The sequence below is a fragment of the Lingula anatina genome, chromosome 5 (genome assembly GCF_051362555.1).
Source record: "Lingula anatina isolate TDL-2025a chromosome 5, LinAna3.0, whole genome shotgun sequence".
Taxonomy (NCBI): domain Eukaryota; kingdom Metazoa; phylum Brachiopoda; class Lingulata; order Lingulida; family Lingulidae; genus Lingula; species Lingula anatina.
The window spans coordinates 10,622,666-10,648,907 of NC_141771.1; the positions used below are offsets into that span (position 1 = coordinate 10,622,666).

Consider the following 26,242-nt stretch of genomic DNA (forward strand, 5'->3'; position numbering starts at 1 on the left):
TGAGTTCGACACTATAGACCACTTTTCTGGACAATGTGTGATTACGCCTATTCTAACCACTCAATTTCCATAACGGTTTATTACACGTTCTTTAAACATCTTGACAAGCAGTTGTAATTTCCCTATCAGAAAGTTAATCGCTTCATTTTTTAAGCATTTTAAGCATACCAAGCTGATATAAGCACAGAGGTCACTATAAAATCATCTGAAAAATAATTTATCAAACCACGTGGACTTGAGATAAGTATCTAGACAAGTTTATATGTTTTTAAATGTGACAATACACCGCACCGTACGTATCAATCCTCTTTTGTTTTCACAGCTAAAATGCCGCTCCTAAAATGAAGGCAGTGAGAATAAAAGATAACGGGTTTAGGCTTGCAAATGGTGTTATTAAACTAATAGCACGTCTTGCCTGAGAAACTTTGATAGAGGCAAGCACAGTCCTGAAAAGTAGTAATTTCATACACCATGTATTCTGCATAATTGAAACATCAATGACACACTGCAGGACCATGTGTGTGAAATGGAAATATGTCAGCACAAACACGTTATTTTTGGGTTCATTCACTACCGTTTATATGAAATATATATTTTGATTCTGATTAGCCAGACTCTATATACCTAGAAAATTTGGAAAGTTTGATCTATGCGCCGCAATGAAAACATGGATTCTGTGTATTAGTTGTTAACTGCAACTTCATTTGATGTCTGTTAAATATTCGACTGTTTCTTCAGTATTATTATTTTTCAAATCAATTTTGAAGAAGAGTAGGTGTGGGCATTCCTGCAGGAGTGAGCATTCACTGAGGCAATACTTGTAAAAAGAGGTGAAAAATTTGCGAGTAGATAACATGAAAATCACGTTCTTTAACTGGTGCATTATTATTGCGACAGAGATGTTCTAAACGTCGCTCCTGTTCCGTACATTACTGTATAATGTACATGATCTTAAAAAGTGATCTAATCGAACAGACTCGGGTGTTTCCGTACATCCTTAATTGGCCAATTAGATTTAAAGATTCGGAGACGATATCATTAATATTAAAACGAGGGGTTCAGATTTTAATGGTCCGTTGTTAGCATCTGGTGACTTCTCATCCAGCTTGGGTCTTTCATCTTTTAGATTATTAATAAGAACCGCTTTCTATATGTTCTATATAACATATATATATGTACTGGCAATGAGGTTCAAAGCTGTGATGAATTCCGTGCATATTTTCTTCTTTTAGAATGAATTAAACACAAGAAATGAACATATTTTTCATTTTCTAATCTTTAAATTGTTGTACAGCATATTGCGACAACGAAAAGGCAAAGCAAAGAAGAAACTCAAAACTTCCTCAACAGTTTCAATAATAAACTGTATAAACGCTTGTTTAAGTCCAGTTCTCAGCTGATTTATGCCATTGTTGAAGATATGACACAACCCAAAGAAAATCTGTTGAATGAAAATTCACATATAAGGTGTTTGCCTGTCATGTAGGTAATAAAACAACATAAATGTCCCTGGAATATTGTCACTCTTACAGCATACAGCGTCCATGGCGTCTTTCTGTCCTCTGCGTCTGCTCAGAACACTATACCGCACTAGGGTTGCTGTACTGGTCAGGATTTGGGGAGGGGACGTCTTCCCGGCCGTATAACCTGCTGACGTCGTACTCGCCGAGGTCCACGTCGTAGAAAACAATCTGAAATGATGTTAAACAGTGATGTTTATTAGTTATGTTTTCTTGTTGTGCATATTGAGACATTGGTAAGGACATAGTACGTGTGGGTGCGTGTGCGTTTTAATTGCATATATGCATGAGCACACGCGTGTTTGTTTAGGTGTTAAATTCAAGCTGCTGTGTTTGTGAGTTTTATTTGTGTGTGCGCGCGCGTGCTATTACTATTACAACTTATATAACAGTTTTTATACGCGTTTTCTTGCTTGATAAGTTTTGGGTCTATCCCATAATTGGTTTGGTATCTTGGCAATTGAAAATAACCTTTTTATTTCAAATCGAGAAGGTGCACGGGAATTGTGTTGTCTGAAATCGTCCAATTTTCTTTGATTTTCAATGTACATCAATTTCAAACAAAACCAAATCTTCTCCAGTTCCAAAGAAAAAAAATAATGCAAGGGTTTTCATTCGACCAATTAGGTGGCTAAAGCCAAACTAGGAAAGCCTATGTAAAAAGCAAATGTTACGGATAGGGAAATTGCTGATGAGTATCAGAAAATTATGAAGGGTGTAAGTTTTCTTTTTTCTTCTTTATTTACTTATTTTTCGTAAAGCAAAATCTACAAAAGGTCAATTTTTTATTTCAAAAATCAAAATCAAAAAGAGTTAAAACATTTAGTAGAAAAATACTTACATTATCCATTAGCCCTTTGAAGTAAGTATCTCTAAAGTTCCCTGTGACGTCAGCGTAACGATCAACTCCAATCACCATAGGTGAGTCCTTCATTTGTCTGGGCTGGCCTGTAACGAAATTATCACTTTGTTCTCTTAGTTTCCATATACCTTAATGGAGTTTCTTCAACCAACACATTTATCAATATCTGTCAAGTCGCACTATTTAAGATTGAAACTACAGGTGATGATTTAGCCTCCACCTGAGAAATGCATTCAAAATACAATTTTTATAAAAGCTTCAGTTTCTGATGTGGGTGAATTGATTGACAACATAACAGTATCATACCTAATCAGCTGCTGATTAAAGAAACTATTAAAAACCAAGTCTGCGAAACAACCGATGAATCAATATTTTTAGTCTGATGAATAAATGCTATTATTTGTAACAAGTCTTTACTTCGTTACAGTAGAAACGCAGAGTAAAGTTGTAAGCTGAGCACGCATGCACATGGTAACATCGGTGCTGTCTTACCATCCATGTTAATTTTCACTCTCTCGGCTCCGTTGATGTAGATGAGCAGTGTGCTGCCATTACATGCCATGACAACGTGATGCCATATGCCATCATCTAACCGTGAGTCAGCCTGAAGTAATGTAAGATACTTGTTTAATGATGTTGAGTTATGAAAAGAATCATATTCTTGTTTTTTTTTCCGAAAAATATTGGCAAATTTATGCCATGTGTTTTAAATGCACATGTATTAAACCCGAGTTACAACATCGATTGATTTTCTAGCAGAGAGAGAGAGAGAGGGTCTCTGCCTTATGGGCATTAAACCTCCATCTCTCTCCTTCCAAAATGTCTCTTTTTTTTTCTACATTCATTCGCAGTACATGACTCACCTTGGTACCATCAATATAAAAGGTATATTCAGAGTTGTTGGTCATTATGGAGCCACCAAGACCGTTCACTTCTGAATATATCTGCACAGACGGGGCGGTTGTGGCACGCCCGTTGTTCACGAGCCCCATGCGCCATCCTCCCGTGGCGTCGCGGAGGTAAAAGAAGGCGATCGTGAAGCGTTTGAATGCTCTGTTCATGAAGTGGGGAATCTCCAAGTGACCGGCCAGAAACCTGTGAAAAATAATCTCTTAAATTAGTTACTTTAATCTTTAATATTTTAAGCTTGTTTGGCGTTTGTCTCGATATTAGTCATTCGTGGTGTTAATTCTGCAAGGTAGTTACATTCAACGCAACCTCTGACATGCAAATGTACTGCTATGCACATGTCTGGGGTACACTGTAGTAGGTGAAAGAACTTAAATTACATCATCAATATGTAAAAATTACGACTATCTGTATTATGCAAATTTTAATTATAATTTCTGTTATTATTATTATGATTTTATTATTATTATTATTATTATTATTATTATTATTATTATAATTATTATTAGGCGTACCTGCAGCTTGTTTCCCCTGCCTGTGCGTTGTAGTCCTCCAAGGAGACATTGCCGTAAACACCCACCCAAACCTTACTAGACTCTGTCACGGTGCCCTCACAATTCAGTAAGATCTCCTTGCGCTTTGCTGAAATACATATGCATGTGATAAATACACCTTTGCAGCATCACATTTTGTTTTGTATATCGGTGCACAGCATGTATGCATTGTGATATGAGTACGGTATGAGCGCCCTTGGTGTGGGCAGGTGATTGTGTTTGAATTGCATAAACTCAGTGCAGTAGTAACAGTTTTTGAATCATCAGGAATGACTCTTTTCTTGACTTATCCTGCAATTCGGCTGCATCACATTGAAAGACTGTGATCATGATTCACACATCGAATTTGAGTAAACAATTACAGTATTACCTAGTTTAATTTAAATTAATTTCCCTTTTGAAAAAAGAAATTCTAGATGCAACAGCGTGCTTTTAAGAGGAAGGAATTCAAGTCGCCCGGGAAGAATCACCCAAATTAAAAAAGAAAGACGTCTAAGCTAATCTCCCACCGCCAACTCACCTCTGATCACTCCCGGCCTCACACATTCACAGTCCGTGATGCTGAACTCATCGTGACCGCAAGAAACTATCTCGTAATTCCCATCCGCCGCGTCCATGTAGGCCTTTGTGGTGTTTGTTAGGGCGTAAAGGGTCAAACCTCTGGAGTCTTTACAATCACCTAAAGATAAATAGAACCTTATTATTATTACCTTATCTATTTATAACTGCGGTACAAGATATAGCTTCACAACGATTATGACCTTGCATTACACGCATTTTCTATAATTGAACTTCACTATGCATGGTCATAGCTTAATTGCTCTTCTGTTTTGCTTCTTATTTTTCTGTCACCCAATAGTTTTTTATCAGTTTACCCTGATGTGTGTTCTTTAAATTTCCCAGCTGCCTTATATTGATGAGTTTATAACATTTTCCAACATATGTGAACAGAAACATGAGCTAGAAGGTTAAGTTCACGTACTGTAATCGCTACGTCTGTACGCTGTACCTTACCAGTAGTGCTTACACGTATAAGCCAGCACCCCTCTCTCTCTCTCTCTCTCTCTCTCTCTCTGTGTGTGTGTGTGTGTGTAAGTATGCACATGTGATCCTGTTATGTGGCGTGAGCAATCAGCATAAAGTACATAATATGAGGAGTGTAGAAATGCGTGTGTGCTTATGTGAGCTTGTGTGCGCGCGTCATGTATATACGAAGGAAAAGAAAGTGCGTGCGTGCGTGCGTGCGTGCGCACGTGTAACGGTTCCTATCTATAAAACCTCCTCACCTCCCAGTAGTTCTGGCGGTGGAGTGGGGCCAGGGGTTGTAGTTGCATTAACGTCCACAGTCGTTTCTGGCTCTCCTACAGATTTAGAAGGTAAACTGTTATTTGTTGTGGACTTTGATTATTTTAATTTATTCAATTTTAAATTTATCTTTTTATTCATTCAAATATATCTAATAATTTTATTATTTAATATTATCATCATTATTATTATCATTAATTTGGGGATGGTTTTCTTGTTTTGATATATCAACTGAACCAAACCCTCAACAAAGTTGACAACTAAGCCGCGAATACATATAGCATTTTGTGTATTGAATCATAGGTCTGTTATTGCTGTCAAACACTTACTAAAACAATGAATGGGATCGTAAGGCCGGTTGTTGCAATCAACGAAGTCGCAGCCCAAGCATGCCATCGCTTCCGCATCAAACAGCGTTCCTTGTGAACAATTCTGAAACGAAATTCTGTAAAGGCTGGAATAAGGTCTTTGAACATAATAACCCTCTTTGCAAAGAAAACATAGCCCCAAAATCGATCTATGCTTTTAAACAAACATTTTAGTCTTTGTCTGGAAATGTATCAGTAATATTCCAATTACATTTAATATTGTACTTGCTTTATATGAGGGAAGTTTTGGCTAATTATAATGTTTCAGTCAAATACTTATGTCATTTAAGAGGTCTACTACTTTCAGCACTGACGTTGTTTAGGCTGATACGTATAATGGCTACATTTCTGAATATATAAAAGAAAGCTATTTTCCAGCTTTAATTCCAGTTATGTTCCATGAAAAACCGCGCCGTTTTCCCGTAAGACAGGTAATGAAAGGGCTCTTAACGCGCTGCGCGAGACGATTGATGTGGTAATAATCGCCTTGATAGGCAGTGGGGTTTAGTGGCACAATCGAAGGTCATGTAATAGGTTAAATCCTGGTGTGTTTTTTAACTTTCAACTTGTGCCGATTAAATATACACATTTTTCTTTCTTTTTTTATAAAACAGAGTAATGTTCTAATTCAGTATTCTGCAAATGTCTATTATGTATCTGTAACATAATGTTTCGTTTTTTCTGTGTAATAAATGTTATGGATGAGGGGGTTTTGGAATACGTAGACACCGTTATGGTATCTAGACTACAGTTGCATTTTAAGATGATCAACTTGCCCGGTTTTAACTTTCAAAAACAGCCAATGAAATAGACTAATCATCATATCAATTTGACATGAAGTTGCTTTAATGAAAAAGGAACAGTGTCACTCGAAATATGAAAATATTCAGTCAAAGAAAAAATTGCTTTACGGTTTTAAGTTAAGTTAGATGCTTGATAGACATTACAGTTGTGGTTTTACTTTTACACTTAGTGGTAATTTGATATTTTCCCATTCAGCCTATAGTAAGAAGAATGATCGGTGGGTCTCAAATAAAGCCTCCTCTTGACTGGAAGAGGTCGGAGTCAGAACTTGATCTTGTTTTTATGTTATGGTACAAAGGTATTTTTCAGAAAAAAAGACCTCCCCCCACCAAAAAATAAATTAATTAAATTAAATAAATATTAAAAAAAACTCTCCCACCTGGAAATAACTGGCTTGATTTAAAATACGCCATATTCCTCAGCAGAAAGCCGTGACCAGTCTCTGTGGAGTGTTAAATTTAAGATACCCAACCCCTCTAGTCCGACATCCTACCCCTTTTCAAAAGAAGATCCCCGTCCCTTCTCAATACGATAATTTACGGAACACTTAGGATCATGCATCTTACACACAGCACTGCCAGAAAATAGATGAAATGGGTGGAAATTAATTAAATGAAATAAATTATTCACACATTTTGTTTCAACTTCTGGAGGATGAAAAGAAGTTGGGAGTAAGTAAGTAAATTCTGTTTCTGATCTCCTAGTTACGCCATTATAAAAGCAGATGTATACATACCTGAGCAATGGGTTTGCCGAGGACACACCAGTAATATTTAGCACAATCCTGCTCGTAGATCCTGAACATCGCACCATGTTCCAACAGCTTGTCGTCATCACTACAGATATCTGTTTGTAGAAATTTTACATAATATCACTACTTGACTCCTGCATAATATATTTTTAATGCCAGGTGAATAAGACAGAGAAAAATAAAATGCTTCCAATGCGAACTTGTTTATTCATGCTTCAAAGCATCCCAATCGGCATTTCTAAAATAACGTAACCCATTTTCTATTTTACAAAATGAAACATTCCAAAATACGTGTTGTTTCATATATTTATAATTATATAACATATAATTTTGCACATATTAGATACGATGAACCAGCTGTGAGGTTTGTAATTATTCCTTTTCACATAGGTAACCATTAATTGGAAAGTATCCTCAACATCACAGCCTCACAGGTAATTATGGGTTTACTCAATGAAGTCAGTTACCACGACATTAATTAAGATAAGTCTAAAATGTGTGCAATCATTACGCTATCCTTGCTAAACAAATCCTTAATTAACATTTGCTTTTCAAAAATAAAAACAAATTATCAGACAACCTGTTGTTCTATTTCAAGACTCACCAACGTCTTGTGCAAGAGCGACGCCGAGGATCACCAGCGCGAGGAAACTCTTTAGTGCCGCCATTTTGGGAGGTGTGTGAAGACAACCGGTAATATGTCTGTCTTTTTATATAAGATGACTTGACTTTCAACAGCGCTAATAAATTTCAGAATTAGAACACGTTCCCCATCTTCTTCCTTTCTGATGCTAAATAAATGGAGCTTTAAGTTGAGGAAATATGAGGTTAAAGACTATATTTTGGTTAATAAAATGCCTAATGTCTTTAACGTTTTAGACGGACTTAATATAACAGGTATAAGACATACCTGCCCAACATGCACCTTGTTAAATTACAAACTTAATTTAACGGTTTTGCGGCTTGGCTTCAATATATGTTCAGTTTTGAAATTTTAGAATTTTTTTGCGTATTTTTCCAAATTAACTACTAAAGAGCAGTGTCCTTTTATGCTGTCTGCTAAAATATGTTGCATTATGCACAAAAATGGAAAAAAAAGATTCAGTTCCGGCATTTTATTGGCTGTTTAAATGATAGACTTCAAACACTTAACGCTTAAGTATGTCATGAAACCTCTTTTAAAAACGGAACTCAAACTTGAGTTGAGTTAAGTAGTTTTGATCATTAACTCGCGTAGTTTGCTTTCAGGACATTTGATAAGTGCATGTGTTCAAGAACCGCATACCATTGAAGTTACAACTTAAAGATGCCGCATTAGAGTTAAATGTCGTTTTCGTTGAAATCCCCGTTATAGAAGCTCCTATCAACGCGCGTTCAAGCCAATGTTCCACGCAATTTTATCCATTTAACAATATTATATTATATTATATATATCATATTATATTATATTATATTATATTATATTATATTATATTATATTATATTATATTGCACTGTATGTTTAACTTATGACGTGTACTTGATTTGCTTACTTTGCATTAAAAGTTCATAATGTCTAGTCACTGTAAGTCTTTATGTAAGTAAATGATACGAATTGTTAGCTATGCGGTTCTTTTGCTTTATATACTTCACTGAAAAGAGCAATAATTCATTGGAATGTTTTCCTCAATGTGGATACAAGAAATGTCGAATGACCAGCGTACATGACCCCAAACTCCATAAACTGTATGCATGTAATGTTTAAGAAGAGCCATTCGTCTCAGCACAGCCCACGCTATTGAAAAGATCAAAGATATGTAAAACATGTATCTGGCCAAGGAAGATAAAGTTGGTACCAAATACTGCCACGAACAATAAAATTAAGGATAGGGAGCAGGAATCTATACGACACTTGTTAATAATGTTATGTAAATAACACAGCATTACAGTTCTGCATTAAATCCGATTCTCGTCTTTTAACAAGCATGACAGTCCCATTTCTAAGAAATAGTCTGGGATCATAATGCACTGAACGAATTTTTCAGTATTTGCATAGAACACGTTTGAGAACATTTTTGCATCGATGTGACGAACTGAAATGGTTCTTTTCGATATCATATTCTTACAGCAATGTTCAGTTTTGATATTATATTTAATGCACTAAGACAGCTGCATTAACAGTAATATCACAACTTTTACGCAAAAAAAATAAATAAAAATAAAAATACAGAAAGATGCATGCATTAACTTTCTTAATTAAAAGGGTAAAAATATGACGCCATGATCCATTATAACATTCAAGAGTCAAAGCAGCCTGCATATTTGAATAGTACAGTCCAGACACATTGACATATATAGAAAACTATTAAATAAAACTAAATCCAGTACAATTCCAATCATGCTTTGAGTGCGTGACAGTGTTACCATAGCAACATTCTGCGTGGGTAAAAAGTCAGAACTGTGCATCATTAACGCATTTGTTGTTCAAGAAAAAGGTGATACGAATACAAATAGCTCTTGAATTGCGACCTTTCATCCTATGTTTAATTATTCCCATTGCGCGATTCGAACAGTGCCATGACTTCGTCGTCGTCCAATGCTCTGTCATAGAACCGTAACTATAAAGGAAAAAAGTACAACAGCATTAATAAATTAATCTTATACAAGCGATCCATTTTATTCTGGTATTTAACTTACATGTAGCATTCGCAAGAGGAGGAGACCGTCGATATATGTTGTTTCGTAAATCGCCGTAATTATATTATATTTTATCTCACAAAATATAATTAAAAATGTAAATACGCAAATAGATGAAATACTATGCAAATCTTTAACGAATAATTGGATACCTTTGTAATCTTCAAACTTTGTTTTTTTTTTCTTTTTGAGGTATAACACATTATGATAAATGCATAATCAAAACGCAGGCAAATTCTGACAATCTACAAAGAACTTCTGACTCAACTCACATCATCCATCATTCCTACGAAGCTGGAAGTTCCTTGTCCCAAGTCCCCGTCTATATAATAGTCCCGCCCTACCACCATGGACGCCTGGGGACGTCTTAACATGTTACCTGGAACAAAATAGAAAACATGAAGTAATTCTCTCCCAGATTTGTTTCAGAAATAATTCAATCAATCTGCTGCCTGGGAATATGTATATCGGGTTTCTCAAAAGATGTGCCTAATTCAAAATTCAATAACTTTAACAGTTTTGTTTTTAATAAATGCTAAATAATTTATGACTCTGCTTTTTACAGTTTTGGCACTTAAGCCAAAGAATGCCAAAAAACATTCTTCTGTTTACCGAAGGAGCTTGTGAACCTTTCGCCGAAAATTATTTTCCGTTTAACCGAGATTGCTGTGGCCTATTTTCAACGCTTTGAAATGCCATTGGCTTTGCAGTGAAATTGTTAGTTAACCTTCTACCTCAAACCCTGTACCTGTACTAAGTTTGTTTCAGTCTCTTATCCGTTGCGTTGTGTTGAGTAATCCCAAGAGCCCATTCCCTTCTACGGCTGATCTTACCTTCAACATCAATCTCCACTCTCCCCGTGCCGTTCACATACAGTTCCAGACTCGTTGTGTTATAAACAAACGCCACATGGTGCCAAACATCAGCTTCTAATGGATTACTCTGGAAAAAGTGTGTACGTGTGTATTTTATCGCACTTATTTTGAAAACGGAATCTGCCAAAAATAGTCCAATAACTTAAAAAGTATTATTCAAATAGTAAACATTGTCGTCTGAGAACATTTGTGGAGCTATATAAATGAAACATAATTTCTGAAAACGTTTATTTGCATATACTGCATCAAACTTCGGATAAACAAGTCATTTTCACCTTCTTAGATATGTAACTCTTAATTCTAATCAATCGTTTTAAACAGTCTGCTTATGTTTGGTTTTAAAGACAGATGATACATACAGGATAGTAGTATACGTGGCTTTATTGTTGTCGGCACTTTGGTATACTGTGGTTAACTTCAAAACAAAGCATTTTCACATTTTTATGTTGACAAAGCCATTAGAGCCGATATACCACAGACTGATAAAAACATGTGCATTTATATTCAACATTTAAAAATAAAATGTATTTTTGAAAAATATTACTCTGTCCCTGTGCTGTATCTCGTATGTCGTCACGTCAGTTAACAAAGATGCCCGGATGTAGGTCCTCTCGCAGAAAATCTGGATGGAAGGCTGCAGGGCTGAGCGACCGTTGTTCACCAGGCCCATTGTTCCACTGCCCGCCTTGGAGGAACGCTTATAGTAAAAAGCGACCGTCAGTTGCTCGAAAAATGTATTTTGAAAATAGGGAATTTCCATACGGCCTTCTTTAAACATGGCGGCTCGCTTGTGGACAATTCCGCCGGGTACGATGTAGGCCTGGTCGTAAACTCCCGTCCACACTCGGTTGTGTCCGGGCCGTGTGGCTTTGAAATCGCCTTCAAAGTCGTACACGATAGGGAATATACCTGAAATGATGGAATGCAGTCTTATACATGTGTTTTTATATGTACTTTTATGAAATGTTCAAATGAATTTTAATTATAAATTTATATTAAGATTAAAATTGAATGTAATCGCAAAAAAAAAAAACACTAACATGTGCGTGCATTTACAAAGATGACTATCTCAGATTTCTTAAAAAAATATAGACATGTAGAGTAATGAAAAGTGTACAATTTTTATCGAAATTAAAGCTACCAATATAGTGCGTACGACGTTTCGTAGCCTGTCATCTCTATTTTCGTCTATTTACTTAACAAAACCTGATTCTATTACGGTTTTACAGAATCACAGCAGGTGTATATAGCTTGTCAGATGTTCAAAAATGACAACAAATAAGTATTTTTCCTGTAAAATATTTGTGATAATGAAAATAATTAACACAAAAAGCGTACTATATATTCATAATTATACTTTTGGCACCGATAATATTGTATTATTTATAATCTTCCCAATTATGATTACGTACCGCAAAATGCACTACTAACCTCCAGATACTCCAGATACCACAGAAATCTTCAGTCCTTCCTTGTATAGCAAAGACTGAGCGCCTGGTGCGTCGCAGTTACATATACTAAGAGAGAACATCCAAGGCCCGCAACTGACGTATTCAAAGCGGCCATTGTTCAGGCGGTAGAATGCATTGGTGTTGTTTGTTATAACATATCTGACCAGTTGCTCAATGTCTTTGCAACTATCTGGAATGCAGTATATTCAGATGCAGTTTTGATATTGAGATATCGTTGGTTATTTTTTATCAATCTTGCAGAATGGGGGGTTGATGCCTTGAGTTTTTATAGGCAGCACCTTTCATATTGCTACGAGTGATTACTACTACACGAAAACACATGTCGTGGTATATTGAAACAAAATGGCTTGTCAGGGCATGCAAGGTAGATTTTGTACAATTCTAATCGTGAGGAGGATGGAAATCGTATTAAGATTGAGTTATTACGGCCAAACATTGAATTTTTGTCCAGTTTTTTTACTAAGTCTGAATGTGCTTACCGCCCAAGAGCTCATCTGGAGGCGGGAGTGGGGTCTCCGTGGTTGTCGCGTTCACCGAACTCATGAGTCCTACAAAAACAATAGTGTCATTTTCTTTTTAAAATATTGTAATTAAAAAGTATCGTTCAACGAAAAAAAGCACATCTCAATAAGTTGAGATTTGGGCTCAGAAAAACCCAAGATACGTGAGATAGCTTTGGTTTCATGTACTTGAAGAATCTTTATTTTTTATTTATATTATATTCACACAGTACAGGTCCGTAGCTAGCAATTTCAAAAGGGGGGGTCTTTTTCTGAAAAAGTGGACCTCTAAACATGAAACCTTCATGTACCTAGACAAACTCTTACCCAAAAGGGACCTTTTCCAAGCAAAATGTTTTTTTTTCCACCCCCCACCCCCCCAAAAAAAAAAAAAAAAAAAAAAACTGGCTACTGGCCTGCAGTAGCATCTCACCTTCGCAGTGGCCGTCAGGGAGAGGTCGAGTGCCACAATCTACCTTGTTACAATAATCACACCAGAGGGGCACCGGGTCGAAGATAAGTCCAGGTTTACATCCCTGGAATAGGCAGAGATCAGATTATAGAGAGCAATCAGTATTTTTGTTGCCTTCTTTCTTATTGTGAATGGGACTATGGAAGTTTGTGGTACGCTGGGATGGAGGAGACATAGAAATTGATAAGATATTTTGCCAGCAAGAGGTTATAATCACTAAGTATTTAAACGGTCTTTTCACTAAATTGTGTAACGTTTTTTGGACTCGATTTGATCTGGTAATAATAGACTAACGGTGTGTAGATTTGATATTTCATACTATTTACAAGCTGCAGCGAAGCACAATATTTGCCTCTTTTATTACATGTAAACAATTGAAAAGTGGGAAAACTCATAGTGCGCGCTATGGTATCAATAATTGTTGATGATAAAAGTATTTGTGCATTGATGTTTTATGCGACACTTTGAAAATCGTCATTTCAACAACCTATGTAATTGTCTTGAAAATATACTTGTCAGATTCTTGTTCAGCATCAGTGTTCATTTACAATTAATGCATGAAAAATTAAACAAACTGCCTAACGGGAATAGTGAAAAAACTATATGAAAACATCTAAATAGATTTGTTACAAGACCATGTAACAGTACACTGAAGGCTTAACCCGGCCAACACAGAACGTTTTATAACGTTACAGTAACGTGACCATAACGTTTTATTGGTAAAATAACGTTATGGTAACGTTATAATAACGTTATGTGTTTGCTGGGAATTCACCCACACAGGAGGTTCTAAATACAATTGTCCTGAATCGAATATATGGACAAGGCGTGTGTAACGTATATAATTTGCAGTAGAATGCTTCAGCGGAAGACCTCAGGTTTAAAAATTACACTATCAGAATATACATGTAGTGTGTCCAAGTTATAAGTTGTGTTTATGGCTGTCACACTACCGATATATGTAGCCAAGGGACGTACATGTACTTGTATAAATGAAGATGATATTATGTCTGGTTATGAACCCCCAAATCTTATTATTAGACCTAATGTGCCGAAGGTTCAAAGATGGATTTTCACATTTAAAAATGAACGCGAATTGTTGTTCATTTTGCAATGAAGACGGTTTGTTTTAAGTTATTACTGTACTATTTAACGTTCATGATTAAAACGTGTATCTCTATATTCTGTATGTATCTCTACAGTATACGGTAACTGTAACTATCTAGACTTGCCCCGGTTTCACAAAAAATAGTTTCTGGCTTAATTTATTAGGGTTTCCATGAGAGTGCTGTGACCCTCTTCCTGATAGGGCAAGATGTGTGCATGTGATAACGTAACGTTGGAAACCAAGTTCTTAGTCAGAGAAGCTGACTATTTATTTATTAATTTATTTTATTAATTAATTTATTATTATTATTATTTTATGATTTATTTTATTTCATTTATTTATTTATTTTATTTATTTATTTATTTATTTATTTATTTTTTTTTTTTTTTTTTTTTTTGTGAAACAGGGGTCTGGACTTCTATTACATTATCCAGCCACAAACGCGCAGACAGTCCACACCCTTTCACATGCAAAATAATGTACTGGTTCTTTCCTGCCCAATGTACAACACAAGCTTATGCCCGTATAATAAAAGTGGCACGCATAAAGCTTTGGAGCACGTCTCTATAATGTAGATGTATACAGTCATGTATGCAAAAGCCCTTGGCGCGAAAGGGCCGTTTATACAAAACAACTTAAGACCGAAAGTGGATCCTAAATTTTAGACCAAATAATTTTGTCTACTTTGTTTCAAGATACTAGTTACTAGTTATAGTCACTTAAGATACAATAAGGTGTCTCTTTTAAGAAATACAAAGAATTGACTATTGTATTAGACAAATTGTCACTTTATTTTACTAAACCACTAAGTATTTGTCTCGAAATAGGTCTGGCCAAGTCTGACTTTTTGTCGTGAAGAAACTGTAGAAAATGTCCCTGTCAGAAGCACGACAGAACTCTGGGCTAGCTCTAGGGTGACTGACCTTGTAGTGAGTTCGCTTGAAATTGCCGACATGTTCGCACATCACGTAGCCAGCGCAGTTGCCTGGATCCACACGCACCGGGCCGACATTGACTTGGTCGGCGTCTGCAGCACACGGGTCTGCGGAAGACGGAAACAAACAAAAAAACGAGTCAGAATCAGAGTAAAAGGGGAAAAATGAGCTCGAGGCCACTGAATTATGTATTTGTACTAGTATGATTAGAATTAGAGAGAGGCCTGGCATTTTAGGGTTTGAATTAAGTCGGGATGAAGCGGGGGTGTGGACAGTTAAACTATAATGATAATATTTATTTCTTAAAAGCAGCACTACACTTCCGTCTCAGTGCTGTTTACAAATAAAATTATCAGAATTACAAGTAATTATATAAATAATAAAAGCTAAAGTGAATAAAACAATTAAAATGATCAATGCTGGTTATGATATTAATTGTCTAAACAAAATAACTTTGTCTGATAAAATAAGAAAATATATAATTTCGAATATAAGATTTTAATTTTAAGTGCTGTGCAAATAAGAATGTTTCAAGTCTTTTTTTAAAAAAACATCAGCACTATCAATAGTCCGAGTGCGTGAAGGTAGTTCATTCCATAAAATGGGTACTGCAATTGAAAATTCCCTGTGGCCGCAGGATAATTGCGGAAATAGGAACACATCCACAGCCAATTTTTGAACAAAATAATAGAACAACAGCTTTTTCAGCTGCAAGGCATTTGTTTGAAAATTTAGAAACATTTAATTATATATGTAATCATATATTGCAGAAGATAACTACCATCTTATCCTTATCTACAAAAAAAAGCAGTGTGAAGCATCAGCAAGGATTTTAAATTAAGTTGCAAGAGAAAATATCGCCAATAGAAAAGAAAGCGAACAATGAATTGACAAATAGGAGTAGTAGCTGTCATAGGAGGCGTCAAATGAAGATATGTGCGACAGGACCGGGGAGAGGGCTAGATGAAAGGCTATACACAGACATTAAAGGACACAAGGAATAATCAGGAAAGAAAATGGCCACTAATTGGTTAGTGAGGTTTAAATGCGAAATTAAAATACATAATAAAGAACCCATATCTACCACAGCGATTATTAAATGACATTTCTAACTGATCACAGAATTCAATAAAAATATCCACAGGAAATACTGCTGTTAATTATATTTTTGATACTGCAAACAGATAAGGATAAATACTGTTCTTGACTTGTTTTAAACGTAAAATGCGAAATCCATGTTTAAATTTTCTACACACCATTTTACGTTTTTCTTTGTGATTTGAATGCTGCATCTCCAGCTAGTGTTCATCACATTAAGATGAAGTAAGACGTTGGTTGAACATATTTAAGTAAAAGATAGAGGTTTTCAACTTACCGACAGCTGCCGGCTGCACCACACCCACAGATATTGTCAAAATCAATGCCACAAACAAAAAATCCATGTCGGGGTAATCAAAATAAATACGAAACTGCCGTCAACATTTATATACATGCGCATGCATTTAAAACATATAAAAGACTTAATTTCTTCAATTAACTTAATCGCCTCAGAAGAGCAAGGGAGCGTTCACTTAAATTGGAAATAAGAACATTCAGGTAGTTAAACGCCCATTAAACTTTCTAAAGTCTGCTTAAAGTTGCATGATTATTTATACAGTCAACATGGCGAAGTCACAGCTGAGTTTAGAGGGCTGATGATTATAAGATCTACTTGTGGGACAAATTTTCTAGTAAACAACATTATGGTGTATTTCACCTTAACAAAATGCAACCACAAACCATGCAGGGTCAGGTATACATGTATGTCCTGAATATCGTAAAAGTGATTAAAAAACGGTACGCAGCATCGAAATTGTGTTGGGATGATCAGCTTGTTCAGATTCGATTTCCAAATTGAGGGGGGGGGGGTCACTAAGGTCCGAAAAAGTAATATATGTCAATTGTATTTTTTGTTTGTTTGTTTCATAAATGGCTATAAAATGCTCACCTGAAAGTATATATTTATAAAGCTTCTAGAACCTAAATAAGTAGTAAGTCATGGTATTAACACTGGTATTTATTCAATCAAAACCACACATTGGCAATAAACAAAGCATTTAATAATATTTTAGTTGTTTTCAACACATAACAGTTTATTATCAAGCTAACATGTACAGTGTGTTTTGTAGCTTTAAATATTAAGAGCGCTTGTGAATTAACAGTTGGTGTACAATTAAGCAGGGCAGTGGAGCATTGCGCAACAAGCATCATATATTGTAGTCGCTTTTCGTTATTCAGCCTTGTACAGTGCGTCACTAAGTCAAAAGACATTCTGTGAAGTCTCTTTGCATTGTCCGACAACAAAAATTTTGTTGCCCATGCAGTTATAAATTGAAGCATGGCCCGTTGTGAGAAAGAATCCCGTCGTTCTCTGATCATGCACGTGGGTCGACTACACGCGCTCCTCCTTTTATTCACGACAGAAACTGGGGTCACAGGGGCACAAGGAGAGTAAAATAAAATCTATAAAACCTCTCCACCATCCCCCGCTTCTGTCTAGCAGAAAACAAATAACAAAATTGATGCAATATCGGGCATTTCTTAGAATATAGTCGTAGAGAGTGAACTCATATGAATTTTTTTAGCATTGATCATTGTCTTTACTCACTTCTTTTGGGGAAATGGGCGGGGTGGGCTCCGCCATTTTGTCTTAGCAAATAAGAGATGTGATGCACTAGTATGTATCTTCCATTGAATAACGTGTTATATACACATGTTTTAATTGTACGTGGACTACAATTATGGTCTTTCGTCCTCAGCTCCAAGTGACAAGTTGAAATGCTTTCAGTTAATGTTCCTTAACTTTTGGGGACGCCGTTTCTATAGGCTTGCTGTTTGTTCAGTTCTTCTATTTCGTCGTGACTAATGGCCCAGTCGTAAAATCGAATCTGGAATGAAATGAAAAACATCAAATAGAAATCTAAATAAACCAATACAAAATATACACATCAATAACATATTTAAACGGATGGAGGCCACTTACTAGTGGAAAGATGGGCAAAGTCAACGTCTTTCAACATTGATTAATTAAGACAAAATGAAATAAACCATCAACTGCTTAAGGAGCCTTTGTAATTCTTCCACGATAAAGCGTTTTCAAAACATAAACTATGCACTGCAACTTAGCCCCCCCCCCCCCCCTTAAAGTGACCCGCTGTTTAACCATGTAGCATTTTGACGTTTTTCCCTTTTACCAGTAATTGGTGCATGAAGGTCATATTCGCCAGATAAGTTTATGTGGATTTATCTCCATGCAGTATTTTTTCAAAGAAAAATGAATCAATTGTATTACAAATTAAGAGACAAAAGGGTTATACCATTTGGTTGAGCCAGAGGCATGTTTAAGTTCAGGGCCATATCAATAGTTTGTGAGTGTCATGTGCTTGGCTAGAACACTTACATCATCCATGTAACCCCTGAACCTTGACGATCCGAATCCAAGGTCAAGGTCGATATATCTGTCTACGCCTATCACCATTGGAGAATGCGGTTGCCTAGCAATCTGACCTGAAAATAATATTATTCAGAAAAAATAACGCACTGTTCAGTAATTAAAACGCACAGTTAAAAAATAACCAAAATACTTTCATCGTGTAACCATTTAATTATCCATTCATTTGGTATTGTTTCTATTTATTTAATTATTATCTCATTTGTCTATTTACTTATTGAGGATGTACATGTATGTATAAAACTAGTCAAGGCTGTTGCTCTGCCAGCCCTCACACTTAAAACACGTGATGACCGTTGTCATGGAGACAGTTACCATGGTGCAGGCAACTTGACAACGCTGAGGATGGAAAAAAAGTGTTATAACACGTAGACGATAAGATCATGCATACAAACCTTACCTTCAATAGGTACGTTCACTCTCTGTGTCCCGTTCACAAAGATCAGCAGGTTGGTGCTGTTGCAGACATAGGCCACGTGATGCCAGTCTCCCTCGTTCATACGGTTGTCCTGGAAGTGAAAACAACGAAACAATACGAACTATGTACTGATTATATAACAAACCACGTTAAATTTATAGTGGCGTCGAGGGTATTTGTTTGGTTTTATGGGTTCAACAGCACATGGTTTTGTACGAGTACGACGATTGAAAAATACCGCTGTCACTCACCGTTACTTATAGTACAAGTTGTTATGGAAGGAATATATTGTATGACGATAACATTGATGATAAAAGTAAAAGTTTTGTTCACATTATATCTAGACCTACTGGCATCATGCAAACTAAAATTTGTGCATATTCTACAATTCGGTTATTTGACACGGTGGTCCTCATATTTAACTGGGTCCTTTAGCAATGTAACGTATGTCACAGATATGCAAATACATGTACTAGTATTTCCCGTTATATAAAAGTACCATATTTTATCCCTTAATACGCAAAAGACAAAGAAATGGCATTATTAAAGAGGAAAAAATTAACCTACACTGTCCCTGTACATGAATTCGTATGTTGTAACATTCGTCTTCACTGCCCCTCGGATGTACCACGTTTCACTGAATATTTGTACAGACGGTGCCCCAGATTTTGTCACTCTCCCGTTGTTAATCAGTCCCTGGCTGCCGCCGGAGCTTTTGAGGCGTTTGTAGAAAAAAGCAACAGAAGTATCCCCAAATCTCCTATTCATAAAATATGGGATTTCCATATGACCGTTTTTGAAATGGGCGGCGTACCGATTGACCCTGCCCCTTGGTACGATTGTGAGGACCCCGTAGATGCCGGTCCAGACGAGATTATGGCCCGGGCGAGAACATCGAAAGTCACCGCCCTCGAAGTCGTAAACGATTGGGAAATATTCTGCAATGAGTATTAAAGATGGAACATAATATTTCATGTACAAACATTTCTTCAATTTCTGAAAGTGAAACCAAACTCTTCTAGCAAATATATTAAAGCACTCTAAAATGTAAGTGACTGTGCTTAGATGCCTGCTGTATTCTTCCTTAAAGCATTTCATGATGGAGTTTACTTACAGGCGCGTTCAGTATCATCATCCATCATCCTGGCACTTACCCGGGCCGCACTGACATCTCGCCAGGTTGAAGTCATAGTGTCCACAAGAGACCAGCTCGTAGGTACCGTTGTCATTTTGGTAAAAAGACCGGGAATCATTCACCAGCGTGTGGCGTGTGAATTTTTCAAACTGACAACTTTCTGAAACCAAGTGATATATACTGCTACATTCTGTTGTCACACTGCTTAACTCATGATGTGTGATTAAGACAGATTCATCAGATTATTAATTGCAAGAACGCGAAAATCCATCATGCAGAAGTATTTACTTTTACCATGCGTGTATGAGGCACATTTTATTTCGGGGTGGATCATTCATAAACAAAATAGCGATGGGGGGCATGGGATGCACTCCGCTCTCAGACTGCCCCCCCCTCCCCCCCCCCCCCCCCGCCCCAACAACCACCCACCCATCCCGAGAGCAAAACAGCCACGCTTTAAAGGTAGATATAATTTACACATTGGCTACATTTTTATTGGCCATGGATTTTTTTAGCATTTAACCATTTAACAAGAAAAGAAAAATGTGGGTAGCAAAACAGCAAGGTAGCCGGTTTCGCAGTATTTATAAACTTATACGTGTTATAAGGTTCGTCAAGCAAAACATTTAGCCAAATGAAATGTCCGTTTGTTTGCTACAAGAGTGAGGCTGCTCGAGTCCTTACCTTTCAGTAACACGGAGGGTGGCGGTGGTGAAGGTGGTGGTGCTTCCGCCGCTTGCAGAATCACTTTTGTGTCTGTAAGATAACTCAGTCATAAAGTCCAAATATCCAACATGGCTATAAATGTGTGGGCGTGTGAATGCTACTGAGAGCAAAAATTCATTTTTAAAATTTTAAAACCTATACGTATTATACATATAATATTATACTCAGTACTTTGCCCTTATACACATCTGTCATGCAATAGGAATGACAAAAAAATAACCCTGGTAATTCTGATTTAACTGCTAACTTTCCATTTTGCTTACCAGTATACTTTTATTAATTTAACTATTTCGGTACAAATGCATTTCACCATGACTATCTCATATCTCAGTCTACATTTACAGTGACAAACTTCCAGTAAAAATTTCAAAATGTGTTTTACACAAAGACTGATGTTCAGACAATGTTATAATCAAGGAATGCATATGCATATATACTTAATTACATTTTAGGTGGCTATATGGTAGTTGGTTAGAATGATTTTTAATAAAGATGCTACATTTAATATGTGGAAAGGGGAAAAAGGTCCAGTGGTGACCCAGACGAACCACTTTACCTTACACCTACAGTCGACATAATTGAGGGTTAAATCAAGTTTAATTCATTGTACATGTAAGCATTCCATCGATACCACACGAACAAATCCCGTCTGTAGAAATGGTGGCCCCACCAGCTGAGCCACACATTAAGAGCATAGAAAAAGATAAATGACATTCCTTTGCTACAGCAACAGAGCATTAAAAATAATGGGTCTCTTCATGGCCAGAACAACGCCATTTATTGTCCACGTGACACATGCATTTATTTTTTAGTTTTAAGTGAGTGCTTTCTCTCCACCGCTTAAATAAACTGCGAAATTTCCATTCAGTTTGTAACACTATCAGCCTAAGGAACATTTTAACCAGACTTTTGGGAAAATGCCGAAAAGAAAAATAACAAAAACAAAATAGGGTTGAGGATGTCAACCTCGCAGTATTAACATTAAAGCATCGTCTCATAAGCTTTGTATAGGCCTACCGTTGCAGTGTCCGTCTGGTATGGGCCTGTTATCGCATTTCACTGCATCGCACCAGTCGCACCATAGGTTGTTGGTGTCGAACAGCAGCCCGGGTTTACATGCCTGACCGTGATATGAAAAAAAACATGAAATGAAAAAAATAATATTTTAGTAAAATATGGTATACGCGTTTGGATACTAATCATACCGAGTAGCCTCCTTTCTGCAAGTCACACTGTTCATTCACGTTACAAAAAATGTGCTTTGGACAGAAAAGAAGTACATCAGCTGTGTTATGTTATGATAATTAAGTAGTTTTTCTTCATTCAGTTGCTTGATATTGAAATACTGGTACTTTGCCTCCAGTATTTTGATGTCGAACAGGATATCTCCTGAACAGAGACTACTGGTATATATTCAGCGGAATAGCCTCGTTCCCTGATAAGATGTTCTGTTAGACATCGAAATATTGGATGTAAACTATTTCAATAATAAGCTACTGAGAAAAGCAAATTTACTTAATTCTTATAAGTTTTAGAGTTCTGTGTGACTTCCTTGCACCGACCTGCTGAAGCGAATTTCCTTTCCCTGTACTAGACCTCTTTCCTTGATGGAAAGCTGAATTCTACGGTGCATATCGGTCACATGTTATAAATGTAGACATCAGCATCAATTGACACATTGCTCAAATATTTCAGATGGCTTCAACAAACCAGGCATTCACGCCCGTCTCTTAATCATTAATCACAGGTAGATTTATTCAACTGAAATTTCGGGGTACACATTTATTCTGGATCCGTCAAGGTAAAAGCGGTTGAAGAGCACACTATTCTACTTTCATCTCTATTCACAGACACGTGTACATTACGAGGACAATTAAGACTTTCAATCTTCATAATTTTGGGATAAAGTTGATTAATTTTAGTTGGCAAGAACACCGTTTTAATTTAGCATGGAAAGGCTGGGTACTGGAGCTGGTTGTAATAGTTTTGTACTACAATGTACATTTGAAACATTTTAGAAGATTTGACCCTAAGATGTCGTTTAGATGTATCAATGTCTTGGTTTTCTTCATCATAATGTACCTGACGATGTGTTACATTTTTTTACAATTTTGTGTCTGATTTTCAATAATCAACGGCCTGTCGTGGCCTTCTTATAACCCAAGTAGGACAAGAGCTAATGAGTGGGTTAATGCGTGACCTCAGTCTGTAAAATCAATTCTGGTAGATTCACCATACACACATACATTAATATTTGTCGCAGTCGGCTATAAAATTAATAGTTTGACTTAGAAATTACCACAGGATGGAATTTGCACTTGGCAAACGTGTGTGCCGAGATAGTTATCAAATGACTACTAACCACGACAGAATGGCGATTTTGATCCTCCTGGTTGATTTTAATGTCAGTTAACAAATCAGTGGAATAGATGGAATCCAAAAGGGGATGTCGGGCGCGGGGCGGGGCGAGGGGGGGGAGGGGGCTCACACCTCTCAACTCTTTGTTATTCTGGGTCCGTGAATAATTTAGACACATATGTGGAGCGCAATTTCAAAGACTTAATTTTTTCTTAAAAATGAGTTCCATTCAGGAAAATATCGCCATTGAATTGTAATACGACTTTCCAACACATCTCACCCGAACAAAAATCAAAGAGTTTGGTGGATATTTTATATTTTTTGAGCAATACATGTATGCCAAACATCCTTCATTTACAGAGCACTGTATACAAATGGCTCAGGTGAATGTACAACATTTTTAAAGGTACAACTTAAAAGTACACACGCGAATATGGTAATATGGTAATGCATCGACACTGGATTAAGATCAATGCATTTGTGCGCTTGGCTCCAGTTAAAAATCATTGCAGATAAACATCGCTTTTGCATAGGATATATTACGAATTTTAATTCAATATACTGACGGTGAATAATTAATCAGTTTTTCAGGAGAGCCAGGACACTGTGTGAGGAATTTTGTCAAAATCTCTCTTTCAGCTATTTTCATTTTTATACTCACCATATGATGAACCCGGTACGCCGCTCCTAACTTCTCACATATGACGTAAGCGGCACAGTTTACTGGGTCTATTCGTACGTGACCCACGTTATGCAACTGGGGATCGTCTGTGCATAGGGACTCCTCGCCTGTAATGGCGTAAGAATAAAAATAATAACATTTACAAACCATCTCCTTTGGTCTTAATTCAAATATTGGGGGGGGGGGGGGGGGGGGGCGGGCGGGGTATTATTGTTGGGCATAGGTTGACAGAGGCTTTAAAGATAAATGCATCAATTAAAAAGACTCATTTAGGTACGCATTCGGCATTAAAAAGTGAACTGCGTCCCTTCATTATCACCCTGATACACCAGTGCTGATGACCGCCGTAATTCGGTTCAATAAAAAATCCGAAGATGAAATTTATTGAGACCATCAACCTGATTTGGGATTTCTAACAGGTCATGTGACGCATGTCTTACTTCAAACATGTACATTCCACAAATTACAATACATCATCGTATATCAATATTCAGTATCTACGTTACATATCAGCTTATGTTACAAGAAAAATTGCATTAGCTTATTTCAATCTTATTGATACACATTGCAAGATATGAAAAAAGTCATTTTTAACCTTACCTTCATCAAAAATGTAAGATTTTGATGAAACTCCCTGTGGAAATACGAAAGAGGTGACAAAAACGACAACCACGAGCGCGTGCATCTTGTAGATGAAGAAAGACGTTAAGTGACCATGGTAAATTGGAAGGGAAGGTTTAATGAAAATCAATGTCTTGATGATTCACTATATTTAGCAAGTGTCAGCGCGTTAATTAGATGCTAGAAAGAAGACACTTGCAAATGTCACCTTATTTAAATTGATCACGCATTTAGGAGGCCCAAATTTGAATCCTCATTCGTAATTATTCGTTAAAAAGCACCACGGATGAACATTAAACGAGTAATTGCTAAATAAATCTAAATGTTTTATTGCGCAGCAACATGGCCTCCAAAACAATAACACTAAAATCAACTTCGATTTAATGAGGCTGAAATTAAACAGCAGACCAGAGACTGCAATGTTGTTCACTCAGTCAGGGCGATATGTCTTCACGCCTTGGTCTTGTATGATACTTTAAATTAAGGCGAGCCGCAAAGATGGGGACCACAAACATAAAAACTCTGTGCATTACACACATTAGTGTCACTGGAATGTGCAAGCCCAGGTTATTGGCAGGCAGTGAAGAATGTATTAAGAGCGATTAAAGGACTGATATATTTACTGAGGTTTAAATCCGGTGACAATTTAGTGTTGCGTTTATTTACATGCTGGAGTGCTGTACATCTTGTGTTGGCATCCACGAAACCGCCATCGACCAAAAAGGGCTCCCCATTTGTACAGATTTAAATTATCTGATAACTTTGCATTAATTCTTATATAGATGTTCGAATTTTGCCAATTCGAACTGAATTTCAGTTCAAAAAGTTAAAAAATGACCATGGTGGGACTAACTTGCATTTGGTTGAAAGACAATGACCATCTGCCCCTTTTCCTTTTTATTATTAATGAAAAAACTAAACAAAACCACATTCTATTTAGTTTATTTAACAGACGTTTTGATGTACGCCAACCTTTTTCAGTCATTAATGAGGCGGTCGGCAATTTAGAGAATAATTTTAAACTGATACGAAAGAGTATCTGAGAATAGAAGCAGCAAAATTTAATTTCCATTATTACCGAATCCAATTTCCATTTGACCTAAGTGCGTTCTTAAATTAAAGAATACCCCCCCCCCCCAGTCATTTTAAAAGTGTTTTCAGCTGAATGTAATTCGTTTATACGCATCAGTCCGTGAACAATCCTTCACATGGGCACGTTTTCTCAAATGACATTTTACCATTGCAATTGTGTTTTTGCTAAATAACTAACGATTGTCACAACGCCAAAAACTGACACACGGTTAAAATGAGACACACAAACCACCGGGATGTCGATCCTAGATCTCCCATTCTTTGGCAGCTAGACTTCAACATTTGTAGAAAGTTATAATGCAGCGGTCAAAATATTGTTGCCGTTTACGACACAAGACGCTTTCTCGTGTATTTTGCAAAAGGTGATGCAATGCAAATCATTAATTAGGGATACTGGCTTCTTCATTTAAAATATATATACATTACCATGCCTAAGCCATTGAGTTATATGACAATGTGTAATTTGCTTGGGTGTGCCCGTTTTGTGTGACCCATGGCTGCAACTCTTCCTCACTGAATAGGACTGTTTGAACCATCGCCGTGTTGATTCATTTCTACAGGGGCCAGGCATAGCACGTTCTTTTCAACAATGGCGAGGTAATGTACTAC

The 26,242-nt window shown here is 36.7% G+C and overlaps 3 protein-coding genes across 4 annotated transcripts; all 3 read right to left on the minus strand.

Moving 5' to 3' along the window:
- Positions 1-1,256: 1,256 nt before the first annotated feature.
- LOC106165208 (uncharacterized) lies at positions 1,257-7,833 on the minus strand. The gene is made up of 10 exons (XM_013543319.3): positions 7,678-7,833; positions 7,059-7,168; positions 5,480-5,582; positions 5,132-5,206; positions 4,366-4,524; positions 3,807-3,933; positions 3,246-3,477; positions 2,875-2,986; positions 2,362-2,468; positions 1,257-1,691 (listed from the first exon to the last, which is right to left on the minus strand). The coding sequence occupies exons 1-10, from the start codon at positions 7,739-7,741 to the stop codon at positions 1,581-1,583; spliced, it is 1,200 nt and encodes a 399-aa protein (XP_013398773.2). The 5' UTR covers positions 7,742-7,833; the 3' UTR covers positions 1,257-1,580.
- A 1,454-nt stretch (positions 7,834-9,287) lies between these two features.
- LOC106165203 (uncharacterized) lies at positions 9,288-16,639 on the minus strand. 2 transcript variants are annotated; one of them, XM_013543312.2, is made up of 9 exons: positions 16,487-16,639; positions 15,100-15,218; positions 13,030-13,132; positions 12,576-12,644; positions 12,056-12,265; positions 11,169-11,533; positions 10,583-10,691; positions 10,022-10,128; positions 9,288-9,670 (listed from the first exon to the last, which is right to left on the minus strand). In XM_013543312.2, the coding sequence occupies exons 1-9, from the start codon at positions 16,551-16,553 to the stop codon at positions 9,596-9,598; spliced, it is 1,224 nt and encodes a 407-aa protein (XP_013398766.2). In that variant the 5' UTR covers positions 16,554-16,639; the 3' UTR covers positions 9,288-9,595. The 2 variants fall into 2 exon arrangements, with proteins under 2 accessions (XP_013398766.2, XP_086870348.1); XM_087014222.1 differs by lacking the exon at positions 9,288-9,670 and having other exon boundaries at positions 10,498-10,691.
- Positions 16,640-17,159: 520 nt separating this feature from the next.
- LOC106165185 (uncharacterized) lies at positions 17,160-24,657 on the minus strand. The gene is made up of 9 exons (XM_013543292.2): positions 24,521-24,657; positions 23,900-24,027; positions 21,898-22,000; positions 20,839-20,910; positions 20,174-20,314; positions 19,587-19,957; positions 19,002-19,110; positions 18,551-18,657; positions 17,160-18,038 (listed from the first exon to the last, which is right to left on the minus strand). The coding sequence occupies exons 1-9, from the start codon at positions 24,603-24,605 to the stop codon at positions 17,949-17,951; spliced, it is 1,206 nt and encodes a 401-aa protein (XP_013398746.2). The 5' UTR covers positions 24,606-24,657; the 3' UTR covers positions 17,160-17,948.
- Positions 24,658-26,242: the final 1,585 nt, after the last annotated feature.

Bases quoted from the DNA above. Each gene is read 5' to 3' on its own strand.
- LOC106165208 (XM_013543319.3), bottom strand. From the start codon at position 7,741: ATGGCGGCACTAAAGAGTTTCCTCGCGCTGGTGATCCTCGGCGTCGCT. The intron at 4,525-5,131 runs GTGAGGAGGTTT...ATTTATCTTTAG, and splicing joins ACCGCCAGAACTACTGGGAG to GTGATTGTAAAGACTCCAGA. The intron at 3,934-4,365 runs GTGAGTTGGCGG...TATGTATTTCAG, and splicing joins GAGGCCGGGAGTGATCAGAG to CAAAGCGCAAGGAGATCTTA.
- LOC106165203 (XM_013543312.2), bottom strand. From the start codon at position 16,553: ATGGATTTTTTGTTTGTGGCATTGATTTTGACAATATCTGTGGGTGTG. The intron at 13,133-15,099 runs GTCAGTCACCCT...TGCCTATTCCAG, and splicing joins TCAAGCGAACTCACTACAAG to GGATGTAAACCTGGACTTAT. The intron at 10,129-10,582 runs GTAAGATCAGCC...ATTTTGTTCCAG, and splicing joins AGTGGAGATTGATGTTGAAG to GTAACATGTTAAGACGTCCC.
- LOC106165185 (XM_013543292.2), bottom strand. From the start codon at position 24,605: ATGCACGCGCTCGTGGTTGTCGTTTTTGTCACCTCTTTCGTATTTCCA. The intron at 22,001-23,899 runs GTGAGTATAAAA...TATCACGGTCAG, and splicing joins CGTACCGGGTTCATCATATG to GCATGTAAACCCGGGCTGCT. The intron at 19,958-20,173 runs GTAAGTGCCAGG...TACTCATTGCAG, and splicing joins GAGATGTCAGTGCGGCCCGG to AATATTTCCCAATCGTTTAC.